General features: G+C 37.2%; 1 protein-coding gene across 2 annotated transcripts in view; it reads left to right on the forward strand.

Moving 5' to 3' along the window:
- Positions 1–22,670, forward strand: part of B3GLCT (beta 3-glucosyltransferase) — a 63,210-nt gene that overhangs the window by 14,400 nt on the left and 26,140 nt on the right. For both annotated transcript variants that reach the window (XM_032982888.2, XM_032982887.2), the window contains exons 4-6: positions 3,254–3,363; positions 17,269–17,345; positions 21,347–21,458. In XM_032982888.2, the coding sequence (XP_032838779.1) occupies positions 3,254–3,363; positions 17,269–17,345; positions 21,347–21,458 (299 nt within the window). The remainder of the gene's footprint in view (positions 1–3,253; positions 3,364–17,268; positions 17,346–21,346; positions 21,459–22,670) is intronic.

Genomic DNA, 22,670 nt, shown 5'->3' on the forward strand with positions numbered 1-22,670 from the left:
GCTCCTGTCTGTTTGCAGAGGGCCTAATCTGCTCGGTGTTCCTGGTCAGGTGGCCTGTGGTAGACACCAACTATAATGTCACCTGTCTCTGCTTCCCTTTGTCATGTTATACTTGCTAAAACACATATTATCATTAAAGGCTTGTTAAAACTTAATTAAGGTTCCATTCTATTTAGCGGTGAGCCATGATTGCGGTAAGAGTGACGAAGTTTCAGCCTTACTGTTTCCCTATTTTATTTTCCAATTTTTTTTTTTAATGTGAGTTTTCAGTATCTTTCCAGTCAGTGAGCTTTTGAGATTATTGAAGATATTTTCCGTAAATATCTTATGGAAATAAAAGAGGAAAGAAGACAAGAGAAATAGAATATCTGCATATCAGTAGCTCTTTTGGATATTAGTCTTCCAAAAGACTCCATTCTTTGTCTTGCTTGGTTGACTTTCTCAACTTGAGAAACAATTTAGGTGTTTAAAATGATACCTGTTTCCTGTTGACAGTTTAATACAGTGAATACTTCTTTTTATGAACTATTTTAAAGTGCTATAGTAGAGGAAACTATTTCCATTCAATTAAAGCAGTAACACCCAAGTAGATGTTAGATTACTCCTAGAAAGTATTCTGTTGTGGGATATCACAGCTGTTGTTAAATGTACCATAAATGAAACTGAGTGTAATTCAGATGCTTGTATATCTGTAAATGTACTGATACTAAAACAGTAATTATATCAAGCAATGTAGTTTTTATTTTTTATCTCTGAGGGGATTTTCAGTGTTGTGCATGTAGATTTAGCCCGTTGACTCTCACTAACATCAGTGAAGTGTAATTTTAATTTTTTCACTAATTCTAATTTTGGCACAGGTAATCTATCAAAGCTTTCATTTTGCATGGGATTTTTTTAAGCAGTTTATTTGGTGGGTCAGAGCGTGAGGAAACGCTGCGTGGGAAAAATGTGAAATCAGAACTGGTATCTATGTCAATGCTTATGCCATCTCTGCAACTTTATCATCAGAAACCTCACACAGTTTGACATTTTCAGAGTTTGTTTTGATGAATAAGCTAATAAATAGAGGGAAAATATTGGGGGAAAAGTAGAAAAGCATTTAACTGCATCTTTGAGCTGTTGTAGGTCTAAATTAACAAGTAACTTCAAATGAACAAAGAAATGTAATTGATCCTCAGGTCTTGGACATGGTAGTCTCACAATGTAGCGAAGATATTTGGGATTAATGCTCTTTTTGTTGCCATCATTTTCTTGCAATCTTTCTTCATGTGTTCAGTTTTATTCTTTTTTCCTGAGACTATTTCTTTCCTTTTTTGGACATTTATTCTCAATCTTTGTTTCACTGCTCTTCACTCTTTCTACTCTGTTTGCCAAGTTATCAGTTTTAACCTAGAGGTCAAGATCTTCATGCAATACTAAGATCTTTTAGGTTGACTTGATCTATGATGCAAGAATGTACACTTTAACAACGACTATTGCATGATGTAAAACTTGAATTTATACTGCAGTGAAACTGCAGATTTAAAGTGTTGAAATACTCTGCTTCCTGACAAGAAGCTTCATGTGCTTCCTCTGAGGTGCTCTGTCCTTGAGTTCTTTGTCTTCACAGACATTGCTTATAGTAAAATCTGGCAGCTTTCAGTCAGCCATGACTCTCCAGTTCTCTACTGAACTTTCATCCTGGACTGTCTTCAGTTTGACATCTCCTGTATCTCACTGAAAGTTCAGTTTCAACGGAATACCAGAAAGAGTCTTAGGAAGCTCTCCTACCTGTTTTATATCTTTGTTTTCTCTGTCAGCTTTCATAATGTTGCTGCTGATGGTGGTCTTGAAGTTCTGCTTTTCTGAAGCTTGACTCCTACGTCTTTTTTGTTACCTGTATAATTTTTTTGGTGTGCTCTTTGTTCCTTCTCCACATTTTTTGACATTCTGTACAGATCCCATGGGACTTTAATTTCTTTCCTTTTGGTACTGTATTGTCTTGGAGTGTTGTCGTCTGTAAACATTAACTCAGTAGTCTTTTCTGTGCTGGCCCCTCGTCAAATTAACTAGAATCTGTTATCTCTTGTGCTTGATCTGACTGTCACCTTATGTGACAGAATTTAAATGCAGTTCTCAATGTCCTCTATCCCCACAAGTTCTCTACTTATCTCCTTGAACACTGAACAACAGCATTACTAACTTTTTTTGTTCCTTGTACAGTAATGAGTTGGTAATTGACTTGGACCTCTTAAGTTGTTATACTCCGAGTTTCCTTGTCTGTGCACTTTCTATATAGTATCTGTAAAGTTCAGCCTTTTCTGGCCAAACAGAAACTGTCATATTGTGTGGTTTTCCTCATCTTATACCTTGACTGTTACTTAGTTACAGTCTTGGGTGAATTTTACAACATAGGTCAAACTTGTTAAGAATTTTGGAAAGGGCATCTTGTCCTCTCCTTTTCACCTTCTCATCCTCTGTTGGTCCTCTGCTGGCCCTCTGCTGTGTTCTGCTTCTGAATGGGATCAAATCTGCCTGGTTTTCTTTGCTTTCAAAGTGCTGTGGGGTTATTCTATCTACTATCATCAAGAACATTTGGCTATCTACTTCATCACCTACTCGTATTTTTTTAATAAGCACTTTTTTCTATCTATAATATTCGCAAAGCTACTTCATTATTTTATTTTAGATTTCTCACAGCCTGCCCTCCCACTGAAAGTTCTTAACTATAGTGCCTTTAAACACTATGAAGACACATGTCAGATATTGATGCTGTCTTATTAAATAAGAGTATTATCTCATCGTTCTCATCTGCGTCTCTCTCCATCTGATGTTTGTTTCTGGGTATGGTTTAAAGCTCTTTACTGAGGAAGCATCTTTTCCGTTTCATATTCATGCATTGCCCAGTGAGGGGAGATGCTGGTCTATGACTAACACCTTTGAACTGGTTTTAAGGAGTGCTGGTGTATTGGAGAAAAAATTACTTCATGAATGTGGCTGCTGTTAACTGTGGGAGTAAGATCTGCTGCGGGTCTTCTAGTCATGTCATGCTTTTTATATGTTAATCCTTATAGGGACTGTTTTGGATGGGTTTGTGTGTGTGTGTGTGTTAAATTATGCTTTTTTGCTATTTCATTAAATGTTTGTATAGCTAAAGAAATTGTTTGCTATGTAATCGATTCCCACACACACACACCTTGGTTCTCACTAGTGTTGGAACAAAATTTGAAATAACTTCTTTTGTCTTTAAATCTTCTTATTTTCTGTTTTACAGAATTAAAAGAAATTGTATTTATCATCCAAAGTCAAAGTAATTCTTTTCATTCCAAGAGAGCGGAAGATCTAAAAAGAGATATTTTAAAACAGGCTGCAGATCTTGGAAAGGTATGTTTACATAATATAGATTGTACCTTGTTATGTATGCTTTTACTTCATTTTACTAAAAAATCATTTTCTATTGTGCCTTTTTTCAAATCCATTTTATTCCTTTTGTTAATTGTCCTCTGTATGTTTATAAGAAAACTATTTCAGTAGATATTTACTGTTTGTATGCTGTAATTTATCACTAAATGATTTTAATTTGAACTACCTCCCTTTTTGTATAACAGCTGGTTTTGTTTGGAAGGAATTTGATGCAAAAGTGATAACAAGACATTGAAGAATATAGTTCTCTAATACAACTGTAATGTGTGTTTAAAAAAAAAGTAAGATGCTTTATTTATCAAGTGAAAAACATAATCATTTAAGTAATAGTTAGAATGATTTTAGGTGAGGACTTCATTTTATTAGAGCCGATGAAGGTGCAGTAATGTGGATTTTGTCAGAATTTCACTGCACAACTGTAGCTTGTGGCAGTAGAGCAGCAATGTGCGTGGACATTCCCAACACAGGATTCCCTACTCCTGACAGCACTAGTCCTCCATGCTGCTCTTGCCCACAGTGGTATTAGTTCCCTCCCTGGTGCAGTACCTTCCCTAACTCTACTCCTTGTTCCTCTGCCACCCCACTGCAGACTGAGCTCTCTGCCTCTCACCTGCTGGTGGGCCATGCGGGCCTGGGACCCGCGTGTTGTACAATTCTGGTTTTGACGTAACACTCTAACACAAAATTTTAGTTGTAAAGCTTTAGCCTAGAGAGAAGAGGTTTTTAAGAGACTTACACTGAAAGTTAAGTGTACATAAGCAATGATTAATTTTCTCTGTATTTAATACAAAAAAGAAAATTAAGAGGGGCATAAGTCCCCTGATATGAAATAGCTTGCTGTGAGGTTATTGGACCTGTTTTTCAATTCCAGGTTCTTTGTTGTAAAAGAAGTAGTAGTGAAAAAGAAATCCGATTTAAATTGTCTTATGCATCTGGAGTGCCTAAATCAGATTCCTGGACATTTTAGGCTTCATTTATCCAAGCTTTTCAAACCTGTTGTAATTAAATCCATTCTAAATTCAGTTTTTAATCCCTTAATAAAATCAGTCATGTGTTCAGCCTTTGTTCTGAGGTGTTCTGCTCTTTCAGAGCCCTCTTTGGGATTGAGACAAGTGTTGAGGTACAACGTGTACAGAGAGGATTATGGCTTCAGTTGTTAAAACCAAGGTTTTTAGTTGAGTTCTGTAATTGATGTTGCAAAATATGAATGATGAAAAGACCAGTAAGTGGAAGTATAGTTTCAGTGAGGCAGGGATACAGACATGTTTTATAAGAGAGAGGTAAATTCTTTTTTGTAATCAAAGGGTTCTGCCTGTGAGTACTTCTGCCTTGAACAAACTGAATGGGCTTTTAAAAAACTTCATTGTCTAATTAAAGAGATTCCTTTATGGGAATGCTTAAATAGTAATGCTTTTCCAATATTAAGAGGTACCTTTTAAACAGCATTTATGGCATCTTAGACAAGCAGCAATGGAAATACATTACACCAAAAATCTCATACCTGAAATCTGGCAAAAGGAGAAAGCCATCAATGTTATAGGAAAAAAATGAGCATATCTAGCATGTACTTGGTATGTCTTGTTTTTATCAGCTCACAATTCCACTGTAGGCCACTGTGGGCATGACCCAATAATGCTAATTAAGGAGAAGGGCGAGAAATTCTCTGAAATCCTGCACATTTGGAGTTCGCGTTTTTCATTAAAATGAATATATGTGAAATTATTATTTTCAGGCAAAGGAAGTTAAATCCTTGTATTTTAAAGGACAACTATATAGAAACTAAGGACTGGGTCAACTGAATCATCAGGTTCACTTGCCTGTTGTCACAGAACCAAGTGATAGATGTTTAGTCCATAAGGATTCATTAGTTATTATTTTCTGCTCTTTTAAAATGAGAAGTGGAAGCTAGCTGCTAAATATGTGTTTTTTAATGAAACTAGAGTATCTTCATTGCTTTAAAATGGATTAAATTCACTGACATTCATATTTACTATGCATTAATCTTTACAAGTATTTTGTCCACTTATTTTCTTTCACTATGTACTTAAAAACATGTTCTTCATGTGAAACTAATCTATAATTCTGGTCAGCAGTAGATGTCAGTATTGTGTTCATGCTTAAATCATATTCCATAGTGATTTATTGAATATTAACCAAAACTCTTAAGCAATGAAGAAAATTCCTGAAGACTTTTACCAATTTTCTGATATTTCTGAGCGTTTAAGAAGCTCTGTAAACTAGACCTTCCTAAGAAACACCAAGTAAGAATAAGGTAGCTGATAGTATTGGGACTGTTCCCTTTCTATCTTCTTAAAAATTGAAAACCAGGATTACCTTTTTGGCTATTACATTCAAGACTAGAAAACAAGTAAAATGAGGTTTTAGAATACTGGTAGTATTTTTCCTCAAATACTGGGTTAGATGCAGTTAATGCTATTTAATTACCTGGGATTGTGACATTGTGACTGGCTGAGTATGCCTCCCCCCCCTCCCCCCCCTTCAGGGTTTTATATTGTACACCCTCAGCCAATTAATCAAGTTCAAAAAAAAGAAACCTTTTATTTTTCCTGAAAAGTCTAGAAATTAAATGGCATCCTATGTATATGATTCAGAAGAAATATAACAAATTAGTACTATTCATTGTGGCGCTAAAAAAAACCCAGCAAACCGAGAATACGAGAATGAGATTTTAAGACTGATACCACGAACTACTGGAAAATGAAAATGAGTATCACATACTTCCATATGAATAATAGATGATGTGAAGTATGCCCTCCATTTTATAGAAGCGTTGCAATTATAATTTGCAGTATTTGCACTATCAGGCTTACCTTGTTTCGAGCAAAATCCGATATTTTGTACCACCTCATAGAAATGAAGTTTCACAGATTTAAACTATGCACACATATAAAGGGGAATATTGCTCATTTGTGAGTTTGAGATCTATAACTGTGATGATTATTAACATCAGTTTAAAAGAAACAAGTACAGTAAAAAGCATGGAACTGTACATAGAAAACCTCCATATTATGTTGCTTAAGTAAATACTTGCTTTAATTAACAGCTTCATTAAATTTTCATAATATTATTTCTTTGTCAATCTCCCACTTTCCAGTTTTGCTAACGTGAAAATAGGTGACAAATGTTAGGAACATCCTATAGTTGTGTTCTTGTTTATTTAGAGCAATTTTTCAACATCCTGTTTCCTGAAGCACAGCAGGAACAAAAACCAGCAGAAACCCAGCAGGCCTGTGCCAGTGGTCAGTGCCTCCAAAGTTCAGTCTTTTTGTTATGTTACGGAGTCATGCCTACAGAAGGTTTTATTTTTCTGCTTCCAACACAAATTGACTTGTACCTCAGTATCTTAGCTGCTGCATCTATAAGGTTGAAAAGCCACTTGGTGCCTATCTCAGCTCTATTTTATCATTAGATTCATGGCCACATTATCTGTTACCAAAGCGCCAGTTGTTGTTGAGCATGGCATATGTGCCTTAAAAATGTTATTTTTAATTGCCTAGGCTGTACTGATGGCAGCATTGCACAATTTCAGTAATATGAAGGATTTATTTGTTAAAGTTTTGGAGAGAGGAGGAAAAAAAAGTATAATTAGTTTGCTTGAATTTTAATGTATATCTGTTAAGACATCACCATATTCCTATCTGAAATGATATGTCTCCAAGTTGTTCCTGTTCATGTTTTGGCCATCTGTGGGAGACTACTTCCAGGCAATTTGTAGACTATATCTTTTTTTCCTTAATTTGCCAGCAAGACATACATTCCTTTTCTGCATGAATTAATGTTTTCTGAAGTTCTTCCTGGCTCTACTTTCACATCTGATTTCAGATGCTGGAGTTCTGCTGTCCAAAAACCTCTTTAAATATTCCTCTGTTATTGTTTGATGCTATTCCCACGATGGATTCTGACATCCATATCTCACCTGAAAGAGATTTTTAAATATTATCAGGGTATGGATGGAAACAACTCTGAAAATGTGTCTATGTTTTCCTTGGGCTGTAGTAGTTCTTTCCTTATTTTATTCTTTGTTAGATGTGTACTACAAATGAACAGGCATAATTCATCTTCCTGACCTACAACAAGCTCTATAGCTAAAATTTCCCAATGGTTCATGGAGTAGGCCTGAACTGTTCCATGACTGTAAAGTTCACGTGTGTTAATAATGTTGCGATTATAAAATTTAGTGGAAGGATTCCTCATTCACTGCAACTGAGTTATTTTTAAACTGATCTGTATATTTAGATGAAATGTTCATAGACTTAATTTGCTTCAGACTTTTCAAAATTAATACCATAAATGCAGTGCAATCCATATTATGTTTATTGCTTCACCTTTTAGATTACTTCCTCAAATTTTAGATTCTGTTCTGAAACCCCTGTTTCCTCACCTCCCTTCCATGGCTTCCCATGCCATGGAAGCTGCTTTCCAGCTGAGACTGATCAAATGATTAATTTTTGGATCTTGCAGTTTTAACAAGGTTTAACTGATTATATTTAAGTGTTGGGCTACATTCTGTCCTGCACCTCCATCTCCATGTCTACAACAGTTCGTCTTTATGGCGAGGTTTTCCACAAGATCAAGATCAACCCTGGTTTTTAAATTAGAACAGATATGCTTTATGCATAACTTTAAATTATTTCCCATTTCCCAGTGTTACTAGATCTAGTGTTTTTTGGGGGTTTTTTGGTAGTAAAATGTTAGTGTGCAATCTGTTTCCATCCTGGCAACAGCTTTCTTTTCTTCTGTAAGGATTTATTCATGTCAAATCCTCTAGCCTCATGAAACGTGTTTATCATCTTAGTTCTTAAAATGCTTACTCCTTAAGATGTAAGAGTTTATCTTGCCAGGCAGTGGAAAGTTTCTGTTGACTTTATGAAATACAGGGCTCTCTGGCATACCTTCTTCATTAGCTTTCCATCGTTTTTCCCTCTTTGTAGAACAAGGATCAGGTACCAGTCTGTACCAGAGCTCTTGGGGAAGATATTGTCATGTCATCTGTAATGTTAATCTTGTATGTCACTCTACTTGGCCCAAGTCTGGCAAGTCTTTTAGTGATCATCAGAACTCTTTCCACAGCAAAATAATGAATCTGGCACATGACTGGCAATAGACTGTGAAAATATCTTGCTGAGATGACAAGTCCTGCACTTCTCTGTGGTGAGGGCAGAGTTGCTTCTGGGGTATCTGGAGCATCTGGCACTCTTACTTTCTCAAAGAAGTGAAGTTCCTGCAGGGGGTCCCTCACAGACTTAAAAAATTAGAGTAATTAGGGAACATGGTATTGCACTGAAAGAGAGGTGGCCTGCTGAAACTACACAAATCCTTGTCCAAAAGCTTTGAGTATCATAGTACCCAGTATGTGTTGCTCTTGTGAGGCTTTTTTCTGTCTGTATTGTTTGAATCAGATGATAGTTCCAATAACTACTAAAAGCCTTGTATAATCTCGGTTTGTGAATAGAAAATTATGAAAACGAGATTTCTTTGTCCTTTTCTTCCCCCGGCCCCCGCACTTTAAACAATATTTTGCATTTAGAGAATGAACACATAAATATTGCCATACTAGTTGAAATTTCTCCTAAACTTGCATATTTGTACCTTGCATAATTTATATTTCTTGTTTAAAAGACATTAATAAAATTGATGTATTAATTTAGTATTTCAGACTTGCTCTCATTTTCAGATTCCTCTACAAAGTTTAGTCGGACCTTCATTTTGTCCAACCTTTCTTCTCTCCCCCTTCGCTTTCATTTTGCCTGACTTCTACTTGTAACATCATCAAAAACTTTCATATGTATACTTACTTTCCAAGTCTGTTCATAAAACTTCACCTCTATTATGTAGGTAGAGTTTGCAGAATAACAACCTTGCCTCTAGTAACAGTCTGCATTTAAGTGGTCAGTGTATGAAGTTCGTATTTCCTTTTCCTTATCCATATTAACATGTGCATTTGTTTGTTTTCTGATGTATTACTTATTCTGCTTACGTGCATTATCTGATATCAGCATGTTCTTGCTCGTTTTCTTTCCTGTTGAGTCTATAGTTTGTCTTCATAATGCTTGATGTCTTTTAGGATTTGCATTTTAAAACGCAACAGCTCATTTGGGGATCTCAATATATGTGTGCTCAACTTTTGAAATGCTTCTGAACTCGGATCTGTTGAAGCATGAAGTGCCTTTAAGTTCTGATTATCAAACCGTTTGAATGTGTTTCAGGAAAAGTGTACAAAAATACTATTTAGTTTTTAAAATGTATTTCAGAGTTGTCTTGAATCTCTTCTCTTCAGAGTCATGTTGCAGAACTTTACAGATTTGGCTTTTGTTTTATCTTTGCTTTCTTCCAGCTGTTTTCTTGGCTTTTTGTTTTACTTGTTGGATCTCTGACTTTCTGATATGCCCTTGTTTCTCATTCTGCAAAGGTACCAGAATCCTTTTGACTATTAATAGGATTTACTGTCAGCAAAATTGATGTCTAGCCCATTAACTACTGAAACTGTAAAAGTTACCTACACTGTAATACTAGAAGGTGGATAGGATCATCTTCCCATAATAGGTACTCAGTAGATTTGAAGGAGTTTGTAGAAGTTGGATAATTTTGCACTAGTGAGTTCTTTTAAATGTTTTAGTAGTGATGAATGGGCTCCTCTCAGGCCTGCCTTACAAATCATACACTGGTTTTATGTAGCTGCTTTTCCCAATCAAATATGTGGCAACTGCATTGGCTTTTTAATGCAGCAAATAGGACCTGACACCTCACAGAGATGGATTCTCATGTCAGGGCAAAATATACACATGAAATTGGGAAGTTTAAAGTGCTTTAGGCAAAGGTGCCTCTCTCAGCCTCCTCTGCAGCAGTCTCTGAATATGTAATAGGATTTGATCGAATCCATTTCACTAAGGTTTATTAGCAAAGAATAAGAGATTGAGCTGAAGTTTCCTCTTGCACTGTGGCTGCTGTCTGCTGTTAAAATTGCTCAGTCATCTTTGAATAGAGTGCCATATTCACCGCTCTCAAGTATGCATGAGACTAGAGTTTCTAAATCATCAGATTTAAACCCTTAAAACCAGTCAGTACCTGTTGACACTGTTCTCTTAAGTTCTCCTGGGCATCATACTAGTGCTTGAAACTCATTTACCAAATTTCTTGCCTTGTGCAAGCTTCTTTCTGCTGTGCTGTTCCTGTTCCTTAGCTTCTTTCTTTCTTCTTCCTTAGTTAGAAAACTTCTTTTAGATTTACTTGGTAAGAGACTGGGGGGAGCAGGTAAGGGATCTGCCACCGCACGTATCACATTGTGTTAGCTGGGCAGATGACTGCCTCAAACTCGCTGTCAGTGAAAGATGCTCCAGACTTACTGTCTATGAATATAAAAATCTACTAAGTGGAAATACTTAAAACTTGCTGTGAGGCTAAGAATTTCCATAGATATTGCAATAAAAAGTTGAAGGTTAATGAGTTATATTGTTTCCCTAGGCTAAAGAGAGAGAATAGCAGAAGACAAAAGTAAACCATCATCTATTTGTGTGTATGACACATGGAATTTGCATACCATCCAATGTTAGAATAGACTATAAATTTTGAAAGGACTATTTGCTAATAATAAAAGAATCAACAGGACCTCATAAATAGCTTAATTTTGTTGTTTAAGATTATTTTATGTCTTAGCTCTGATTGAGAAAGATTTTACTTTTAAATAAAAACTCACTTTACATAGTAATATTATCAGCCACAATACTAAAATCCTATCTTAAACACATTCAAAATAAAGACTCTTACTCACATCATTTGGCAACATAATTACGGTTCACAGTTTATACTTACTTGCATGAATAATAGCCGTGTACCGTATACCACCTGTCTGTCTTCTGTATGATTGCTTTCATTTAGAATTTTTGTAAGCTGTGAGCTGTGAACACAGTATTCCTCACTGCTTTTATCCTCACAAGTGGTAAGCAAACAAACGGAACTTTACAGCAATATATTGCTGTCATTCTAGGCTACTGTCTCATATGTATCTCTGGTAGCATTTATTATAATAAGCACTCAAAACTTTTCCAGGTTTTTCCACATCTTTTTTGTCTTGTTACAAAATAAGACTTGCTTTGGCATGTTGGTGGTCACTAACTCTGAAAAGAACAGAACAGGGGAGATAAGGGATATCTAGAGGGAATATAGGGGATTCTAGGGGAGGAAAAAGAAAATTAAATGCAGAGTAAATTGATGAGAACTTTTATATTGATTTTCTTCCTCCAAAGCTACACTTTTTAATTAGCAAGTTCAGAGTCTTAGTTTTCAAAATTCAGACTGCTGCTCAAACAAAATACTAGATTGACTTAAAATCCAAGTAATTATTTTAATATTATTTTATTAAATCTCAGTTAACTGAAAGTATAGCAGATATGCTATACTGCTTATTTTGACTATTTCCACACTAGCAAGTAGTGTGGTGCAGTCAGAGCAAACATGCAAAGGAGTGCAGTTGTTGCTGAGGGAATAGTACTCATGTTACATGATGTTTCAAAGGGTTTTACTTTGGACTAGTTCTGATGTGGTTGTATGACCTGGAGGTCCGTTAGCAGTTGTAGCACATCCTTTGCTTTACTTGCATCCCAAAGGAACACAGTTTGTGCACACTATGATGGACGACAGCGCAGTGAGTAGGAAAAAATGCACAGAAATGGACTAGCCTAAACAGAATATATGAACAGTATTAGGAAGCAATAGGAGCTGCTTTTGGTCTAGGTCTGTCTTGCAGTTGGGTTTGACCTTTATTTAGTAATTCAGTCTTTTTTTTCTAGGTATTAAGATTTATGATCATCATTTTGAAATGGGTCAATACCTCTGAATGTTGTTCACATAACGGAACATATAATAAATACTGGTGAGCAACATCGTTTGAATTACATTCTAAGAAGAATGTTCTCATTAAACCATACACTTAGGGCAAGGTTTAGTTATGCTTAGGGGAAATTCAGTGGATTCCATTCTTCAGGAAAACAAAGAAAACACAGATCTGCTAGGGGGTCTTAGAAGATGTGATCTAGTTGTGGCTCTGGAAATCCCATCTTAGCTGGGGATGATCTCTGCCATCCTGGGTGCTTACAGAGGTCCCTTCTGACCTTGTAGTCTCTGAAATCTTAGCCGTTTTTTTTTTTTTTTGGTACTGTACTGTTTTGTTCTTTTTTATGTAATTGTGAATTTCTTATATAGGTTTCGGTAGATGAATATGAAATTGAATGCAGTACAGAAAGATTTCAGATGGTTGTTTCAGGTTAGCAATTCTCTTAATTATTTCTTAAAAATTCTTTTATTCTGAATGATCTTTTTCCTCACTGGATATGCTATTCCCCCCAGATTTTTCACGTGTTAATGAAGGGGACTTTAAATGTTTAGATTCAAGAACTAGAATTTTATTTCAGTTCTGTTGGTGATTTGCTGTGAAGCTGAGCATGTCACTAGCATATTTGTTCTCTGACTTGCATAAATAACATTAAATTATTTTAAAGGTACATATGAGGCTGTGTCAGTGTCTTTTGAGTTATTTTGAAGACGTAGACTTAACCTCTTAATTCACACTTAGTTTTTTTGTTTGTGTAGAGTTTGCAGTTGTATTCTGTGGCAGGTATTACTGCTCTCAATGTGCTGATACAGTAGGTGGTATTTGTGATAAAAGTGTCTTATACTGTATTTCAGACCACAAGTGATTCCTTTGTTTGGTTTTGCCCTTTTAAAGTCAGCTCAACTGGGAAAGTCGGGAGGGTAGTTTCTTGATCTTCAAAAGTGATTAAATTATTTCATGTAGATTAAATTTTACTTGCGTCGTATGTAGTGTTAACATACATGAAAGCATGTGGGCTCTCTAACTGTGGAAACAGTAGTTTCAAGATAAAATAACCAGTGAATACAGTACAGGGTATGGCAGTGAATACAGTACAGGATATGGATGCATTTGTAGGAGAGTTTTATGAGATACACAGACAGAGTTTGTAAGTTACTTACCACTACCTTAACTATTTAGCCACCCCCTGATGAGCTAGCCTGCACATGCCCTTTCACACCCCAAAGCTGACATCAGGTACTTTTTGCCTTTTTTCTGTCTTGTACTGAAGATAAAATAAATAAAATGAATAGGTCAGCCCAGTTCCACTAGATTCAGGGTGAAAATACATAAAATGAGGGAGGAAAAGCAACAGAGATGCTTCTGTATTTTTGGAAGAGGCTACTTTACATGTACAGTGCTTTTTAAGCATGTCCTTTATTAAATCAGAATTGATGCATTGTTAAAGATGGGTGGAAGGAAAGGCATATGCAGGACATGTATTTTCATGTTTTAAAGGAAGTTGGGTAGAGAAAGAGAGCAGGCTTATGAGAATGTCAGAAAGAAAAGATACCTTGCAAAATATCAGATTAGCTCAAGAAAGAGTGCTTTTTCTTTATCAACACTCCTTTGATGTGCACAAAGGAAAGAGTTGGGGTTTTTTCGTTGAAGAGGAGTTACCTGAATATACGGTACAGCTACTTAGATTATGTAATTTACTTCACACCTGTTGCATGGGCAAATGCTGTTTGTCTCTAAAATGAATACAACTTCAGCCTTTAGTGTGATACAGACACTGAATGTATTATTAACTACTTTTATTTCTGTCTGGGTTCTATTGTATATGAAAGATGTGGTCACGTACAAATACTAGCATAACTGCAGCGCTTGTGTGCTTGTAAAAACAAATGTTCTTGTAAAGACAGAGGTTTGCCCTTTTGTCTTCCTACCGGCAATCCCATAAGCAAACATATTTTTATGGTTTTACCATGAAGTGGTTTTTCATTTTAGTGAAATACCAGATGTTGAGCGTACTATTACTAAGGTTTGCCACTTCCACTAAAAACCTCTGGATTTCTTCGGGTTTGCAATAGATTGAAACTAACCAGAAACATATTTGATAGATTGCCTTGAACTAGAACCATAAATCAGAACTGCCAGTATTTTAGATGCAGGTGAATATCCTGTTCCAAATTAGAGTTTTGGCATTGTTTCATTTCAATTTAGGTCATTCGCCATAGCATAAATATTTTTAAAAGCAGTAGATCATTATTTTTTACAGGGTTAATGCACTCCTGAAAGACACAGTTATTTGAGTGATAGAGGTATTTTCTTTAGTGTATAAAGTCTGGAGGTTTTATGTATTTCTAGGTGCTATGCTTAACTGTTCTTAAAAGGGATTTAAAGTAAACTTGACAGAGTCGGCAAGGAGTGCGAACTTTATCTTACAGCTTTTCTTAGAGGATAAATTATTTTTGTGTTTAAATGTGAATTTTATGTTAATGGCATTGGCTTATATTCCTGAGAAGCATTCATCAGACAAAAATCTTTCGCGTATGCATGGTGTGACTGGAAAGGAATTAGGCCCTTGAAAGATTAAGATTGTTTTAGGAGCTGCTGAATCCGCTAGCCTGACCGAGGCGAGGCTGCTGCAGCTCCGTGTCCCCAGGCCCAGCCTGCAGTGAGGCTGAGCATGTGTTCCCAACAGTCATGTGTGAACTCATATACACACTACACGTACATATATATATGTGGTCATCCACGTGGATCAACACAGAAACCACGGCACACTCACAAACCGCACCTATGGCCTGACCTTTTTTTACCTTTTTTGACTGGTCAGTATAGAAGCCTGCTTGTGGAATATATATATATATATCTACCTACATAAATACACATATCTACAGTACGTATGCCCCCAGTGGCTGGTCTTTGGCTCTCAGGTCTGTGCAGTTTCTGGTCTCATCCCCAGTCTCTGCAGTTGCCAGCACGTGGGCCCGTGGGGCTTGCTGGGTGGCTCACAGCTCCGTTGCAGTTGGTGGTGCTCAGCCCTGCTCCTGCACACACACGTGCCCACACTATGGATCCTCCCAGTAGCTTTAGACACTCAGTGTATGCAGCAGTTGACCCCTGTCCTCCCTGTTGCCTCACACACAGACACACACATGCAAATGAGTCTTTCTGGTAGCTGGTGCAGACTTACACCACTACCAGTAGCTGACCCTCGCACCCCAGAGTCTCTCCTGTAGCTGGGACCCCCTGGTTCCTCCAGTGACCAGCTGTCAGGTCCCTTGGCCTCCGTAGTGTCTGCCTCAGACTTGTGGCTGCTCTAATACCTGGCTCCCAAGCCTCTTCTACTCTTAGTCCAGCTTAATGCTCATAAGCAGTTCAACACACTGAAACACACACCCCCACAACATGCATACACCCCACTCTCCCCCTTTGCTGGCAGCACAGACATGTGCACCCCGATGACTCATGGTTCCCTCTCCGGTTGCAGGCGCTCAGACCTCCAGATACACAAGCAGGCAGAGCCTCCTGCCTAGGAGCTGCAACAGGAATTTAAGACAGGACAGACTGCAGTGGTCAGTGCAAGGCATGGCCAGACAAGCATCCTGACCAGCAACCTGTTTCAAGTGACCAACCCCTTTTTTCCCGGTGTTTACCAGTGGTTGTTCCTCTTCAAAGCACCCCGATCCCTTGTTTCCTGACCTCTCATGTTTCCTAAGCATCTCCTAATAAGTTTTGTACCATTCCATAGTGCTCTTCCCCTGAATCCCATAATAAGCCCCGTGCCTCTGTAGGCAGTAACTCCCTGTAAGGCGAGCAGGAAGCCTCGTCCTTCTCTTTAGCTGGTGTCACACCTGGACAGGCTGATGGCTCCCCTGGGACAGCCCTGGGGGGAGCTGGGTCAGGGTGCTCAGTTTTCACCAATTACGTTATCGGGGTTCCTACCCTTTTGCTGTTTCTCTGTGCTTCTTTGTGCTTGTGGTGATGAGCCTTTAATCACATAACTTAACAGTTTGTATAATAGAAAAGTGGGATCGTTTACTGCTAGTATTAAGTAATTTGTGTGAATGTGCATTGACACCACCGGTGCTTCTTAGGTTAATTGTTGCAATGGGATGTATTTAGGTGCTGAGGAAATCTAGATAAACTGGAAGGTTAGGCTTTTCTGGAAGGAAGATTTTTGCTTCCATACTAGAACAATTACCTAACCCAGAGGATTTAGATATTTGTGAGGTGGTTGAGACCCTAATGATGCTGTAGTAGAGAATTGTACTTGAAAATGTAGTAAATCAATGGAGTAAGATATGGTCTATATATTATGGGATATATATCTCCCACTTTTTACATGTATGAACTAGCAAATAAATCCTGCAGTTTGGTTATCAGAGGGCTATGTTTAAAGGGTGTTTTCTTGGGAACTACCCCAGAATGATAGCTTTTTTTCTAGACATCAGGGTCTGCCACACCAGAGAGAGTTCAAGTAACAAAAGAGCAAAGATAGAAGAAAAAATGCTAACTCCTCATTTTGATTTTTGCATAAACCTGTGAGTTTTTGTCATGATGTTAGTGTGACAAGTCAGAGGTGAACTCAGCAAAGTGAAGAGTGTTAGAACTCTCACGTAAGCTTTGTGTAACATGATTGTCCAATGGAAGCCTTCATGGAATACCCTACAGTATTTGTAAGCCAGTCTTTACATTAAGGGATTTTATGATATGGTAAAGAAATGAGTATGACATTTTTCTTAACTGATTACACAGGACCCATACAAAACATTTCACTTGAAGTGTATTAGCTTTATATCAAATAGAGAATTAAGAAATCATGATTTGGAAGAAGCACTGTCCCTAAATTGCAGGTCACCTTGTTTCATATCATCCTAAATCATCTATTCTGCAGGGCTGCTTGGTGGTAAAAAGCAATAGAAAACTAAGTAGTCTTTCCAGAATAATTTTTTTAAGATTAGATGGTGTTTAGGAAAAAAAAGTGCATATAATTCAAGTTTAATGGCAATATTTTTATTTTCTTAAAGGCATTACCTACGGTTCTGCTTATTCATCAGATGGATGGGCATGAAGGTTCATGGACAATACTACCGTTAATGAGAGAGTAAGTATAATGAATGCCAGTTATTTTCAGAATTTTTTGTAACTAAAAACATAAATATTAATTACTCAGACTTCTTTTTTCAGAAGCAAAGTTTTTGAATGAGTTGCAACTTTATCTCTTCACTTTATTACTCCTGTTTTGTCTTTGCAAAGCAATTTTCTGTTAATTAAATCAGAGCAAGCTACTTTAAATAAAAGAACAATATATTACTGAATAATGTAACTGAGCGACTGCCTTCTTCAAACCACTGTGGACTTTAAAATTATTAGGGAAGTAAACTAGTCAAAAGAAAAAACATTTTTAAATGTCTGTTTTCCTATTTGGTCCCCACTTCTCACAGTGTAAATTGTGAGGTGTTTCAGTATTTTGACCTTTCAGATTACTTGTCTGAATGAAGTGGATAAATAATTTTTAAAAAGTAGATAATAATATCTGTTTGGGGTTTGTATCTTTTGTTGCTTACAGAGTTTGTGCGAAGTGGCATGCCTCTAGAGTGAAATGGTGTAGGTTTCAGTATCTTTTTAGAAGCTTATATGGCCAGTTTTCATCTCAGTGCGGTTAGAGAACAAAGGTAATCTCAAATGTCTTTTCTTAGTTTATGCAAATTGCTCCAAGGAAGACATGCTACATTTACATGGTAGTATGTTGCAAACTGTCAGGAAGCAATGATTCTTGTTTCAGAAAGTCCTTCATGGTGCTGAAGGCTACCCTTTGCCTAAAACTTGCATTTGATGCCAGAGGCTCTGCAGCCTCTTGAGGCTTAATTTAGTTAATATAATTTATTAGAGTTACTCAGAAGGATATTTTTGTTCTGGTTTGAGGTTTTTGCATCAGAGTAATGGCAGGACAGGATGTTTTTCCTTCTGCTTTCCATTGCTTTCTTTACGTGTAGAAACATGAAAATAGTGTTTGTATAGTAGCTATCTTTGGGATACATGTAAGAAAAGAAGCAAAAGGAGAATTCAAGTAAATTAAAAAACTGAAAGATGATGTTTCAACTATCAATCATCATTGCTTTTCCTTCTTAGCTCCTATTTCAATGACCTAGTGGCTTCTCTTCTGAATTATTTATGTCTTGGTGGCAGGGTTTACAGATACAACTCTTACAGGATAGCAGAACTCAGAACCAAAAATATGAATGCTCATTTGTGTGATAAAGCAGAAGAAAATTTATCAGAAATCAGAAGAGGAATCTCAGGTAGAGGATTTTCATATTGAGAGTTCTGGAATATGAATTCCCTTGTGTCTACGGTTTCACTTACCACTTTTGGCAGAATGAAGACGTGGAGTAGTTTAGAAGTATGTTGAATGTTGTGAGGCTTGTACTGTTTAGTTTTCTCAATGGACAGAAGAGGAGGAAGGGAGTTGTGATACAAGATGCATTCTTACCTGAAAACTGCTTTCAGAAGGATGGCTTTCCTCAGTTCTGTAGTTGTCAGCATTTTTAAGGCAGCCTCTAAACAGTCATAACAATTCTTAATTTGTAGTTCTTGGGCACAGGTTAACTTGGACAAAATACTTCATTTCAGAAGATGTAATCATAAGACATCAATTGAAGTCTTATGACACAGTACCCTTACTGTCTCCAGAAGGTCCACTACATTTCTTCTTCGTAACCACATTCCTTAAGCAGAGAATAAATCCCTTTTCTCAGTTATGACTCCAGAACTGGATCTTACCTGAGTATCTCTAGTGGCTCCTTGCAATCTGAACTCCAAACCTGTGTGCTACAAGGTCTACATAAGACTCTCTGCAGGCCTTAAATACTTAGCCTTGAAAATCACTCTGTTTGTCCGTCAGTAGCTAAATGAACAGATCATTTGGTGTTTTGAACTTGTATGTGTTGTATTCACAAGATGGAGTAATTCTTTTTTGTGAGGGTCATTCTAGTGTTTTCTTCTTGACCTTCACCCACCTGATTTCATGTAAATCCAGATATTTCTCTCCTAAAGTTCAAGCTGAACACTAAACCGTGCGAAAAAAAGTGTTCAGTCTTCACAGGGCACTGAATACTGTACATATTTAAAAACCTGCAGTTATCTGATACTCTTTCTGTACTTGTTTGTCAAGTTTTAGAAGGAACAGCTAGGAAGTGTCTTTCCCAGCTGATCGTATCTTGTTTGCTTGCCTGAACGGCAAAGAGTTGCCCAGATTTCAGTGTTGAGAAGGCAACAAGTATATGCTTTTATGAACTAGAAGGGTGAGTTCTTCTGGCTATTTTAGTTTAGCATATTAAGTATCATAAGCAGAAAGCAGTGAATAATCAAATACCATTGCAAGACACAGAGGAAAGGTAGATTTATAGGAAGATGACTGTCATGGTTTACCCCCAGACAGCAACTAAGCCCCACACAGCTGCTTGCTTAACCCCCCAGCCCTGGTGGGATGGGGGAGAGAATCAGAAGGGTAAAAGTAAGAAAACTGATGGGTTTAGATAAAGACAGTTTAACAGGTAAAGCAAAAGCTGCACACATGCAAGCAAAGCAAAACAAGGAATTAATTTACCACTTCCCATCGGCAGGCAGGTGCTCAGCCATCTCCAGGACAGTGGGGATCTATCAGGTGTAATGGTTACATGGGAAGAGAAACACTGTCCCTATGAACCACCCACCTTTCTTCTTCTTCTTCTTCTTCTTGCTCCCCAAGCTTTTATTGCTGAACATAACCTCATATGCTATGGAATATATCTCTGGTCAGTTGGGATCAGCTGTCCCAGCTCTGTCCTCTCCCACCATTTCGTGCAGCCCCAGCCCATTCGCTGGTTGGGTGGGGTGAGAAGCAGAAAAGGCCTTGGCTCTGTGCCAGCAGTGACAAAAACATCTCTGTGTTATCAACACTGTTGTCATCACAACCCAAAACACAGTCCCATACAAGCCCCAGTGAAGAAAATTAACTCTATCCTGGCCAAACCCAGCACAATGACTTGTCCCAGATGAAAAAAGACTGAACTAGTTTAGCACCTGGCAACCATCTGGTGCTTCCAGCATGTAATTAAAAGACCTGCAGGGGCAGGTATCACTTGTTATAGCATAAGTATTTCTCAGCTAGTGAGTTTGATATTTGGAGGGTTTTTTTGGTTTTTTTTTTTTTTTTAGGCAAATACCATTCTCTAAAACATAAATGCGCCCATTGCCCTTTTTTTTACTCATTTTTGCTGACTTATATTTCTGCTGTTTATTTTCATTGCTGATTTTATCAGTAGACAATGCTGTAGAGGAAGAAATCTGTGATGTTTATAGCTGATCATTTTCTTATCCCTCTCTTCAGATGATTTGTTTAATTAAATCAACGTAAAAGCTGTGCAAAGGAAACTGGACAGAAAAAGATTGATTCCCCCCCCATTACGTTGTCATGAATTAATAAGGCTTTGTTTTATTAAGTAGTGGAAGAATTAAGCAGAGAGGAGTAGAGAAATAAGGAATGAGAATTTTCTGAAGGAGTTGAGAATCCTGCATTGAGATTACTGTTAGTTTTGAGGAAGGTAGGTGAGTCCCTTCAATCTGTGTAGTTTCACTGTACTGAAAAAGCTAACAAAGTTTTTAGGTTGGTGATGATCAGTGTGGAGCAGCAGTGAGAAAACCTGTCATTAGGCATCTTCATGATTGGTTCGACGGTGTTAGATGCCCAGCAGTGGGGCTCCTTGGAAGAAAGTTAAGGTACAGAGTGGAAGGTAACTTAAACTGCTGTCTGTAAACTTCTGAATTCATAGGTGGCTGTTAGACCTGTACTACCCATACATTTCTGAGTGGACATTCTTTATGTATCTCTTTTCCCTTCTTTCTGAAATAACTGGTGCTATATAAATAGATAGCAGCAGAAGCAGTATCTTTATTCATTCAATGTAGTCATTTCATACGTAATTCTAATTTAGTAGTAAAAATTTCTGTTTCTGTGTAAATGTATAATTGGTTGCAAAGTACTTATATTTGGGGAATGTGGATTGAAACAATCATTCTGTTCATAAGCCAGTTTATTAGTAAAATGTTAATTTCTTTTGTTAGCTTGTCTGTTACCTATGGTAGCAACTCCTCATGGATTTTCTTCTGTGAAGAAGATACAAGAATACAAGTTGTAAAGCTGCTAGAAACACTTGGAAGATTTGACGGGTCTAAGGTGAAATAAAAATTTAGATATTTAACTTTCTTTTGAATGTGCTTGAATGGGTTTTTAGATTAAACATGTGGAATCAATTTAAGTACAAAATTATGAATGTAGAATTTTGGAATTCCTAGTTACAGAACAGTTTCTGTGGTCCATAATTCAGTTTTATAACACAGCCTGGATGGCTCAGAGCTCCAAACATTGGAAAATCTGTATCCAAACAGTTTAAATTAGGGGGGATAGATTTCTGTTGCTGAAGCTGAGTGAGCAAGGTATTTAACATGAAGCAGCATGAGCGCCTGTCTAGCTGTTGAAGAACTGTTAAAATTGAGCAGAGAAAAGATTCCTTCTGTGGACAGCCTGAAAATGATGTAGCATCAGTAAAAAGATGAATATAGTCTGCTGTGTGGTCCCCGCTCCCCATTTTCTTGTCTGTCATCAGTTCTGATTATCATCAGACACAATGACTGATGTTAGTTTGACTAACTGTCTCTGATCTAATATACTAGAGTATTTTATTTGCATTCTGTTTTTGAACTGTCTTGGTGATATGACAGTTTTCTTTACCAGCTGGAGAAGAAACAACACCAAAAGACTTGCAGAACAAAAGGAAAATGCAGTCAGCAAGGAACAGAGTGAATTCAGCAATGCAGCTGACACAAAAGCTGTTAATGTTTAGAATTCTCAGCATTCAGAAAAAAATTCAGCTTGATGACTGTCCTTTGCCTGGACCTAAAGAAGCCAAAATATCCTGTGTGAAATATGTTTTGCCTGTTTGTTGTTACTTTGAGTATTGAACTCTGCTTCAGGTCTCACTTTAGCATATTTACTTCTTTTGGAGGCACATGGCCTTGTCGTGATTTCTCGCAATTCTTTTCTAAAATGGTAATAATAATAATTCAGAGGTCTTGCATTTTTAAACACTGTGTCTTCAGACTAGCTGACTGAATATATTTAGGCCTTTGGTATACCCATTTATTTCTGTTTCAGAAACGCCTACTCCTAATTGATGCATTCTCAAAATGGTAACATAAAAATTTTTGTTCTAGATGGTACCCTTGTGCCAGTTTTGATCTCTCCTTTGCATTACATGTAAAGTCTGTTGCAATAATAAACTATGTTCCAGTCTGCGCTAAAAGGAAAATAAACTGGTTTGCTTTTGTACACAGCTATCATCATCTTAGTGTAACAGTCCATAACTGATTCCTTACGTATAGTAGTAGT

The sequence above is a fragment of the Tyto alba genome, unplaced genomic scaffold, assembly GCF_018691265.1.
Source record: "Tyto alba isolate M040663 unplaced genomic scaffold, T.alba_DEE_v4.0 Super-Scaffold_2, whole genome shotgun sequence".
NCBI classification, from domain to species: Eukaryota; Metazoa; Chordata; class Aves; order Strigiformes; family Tytonidae; genus Tyto; species Tyto alba.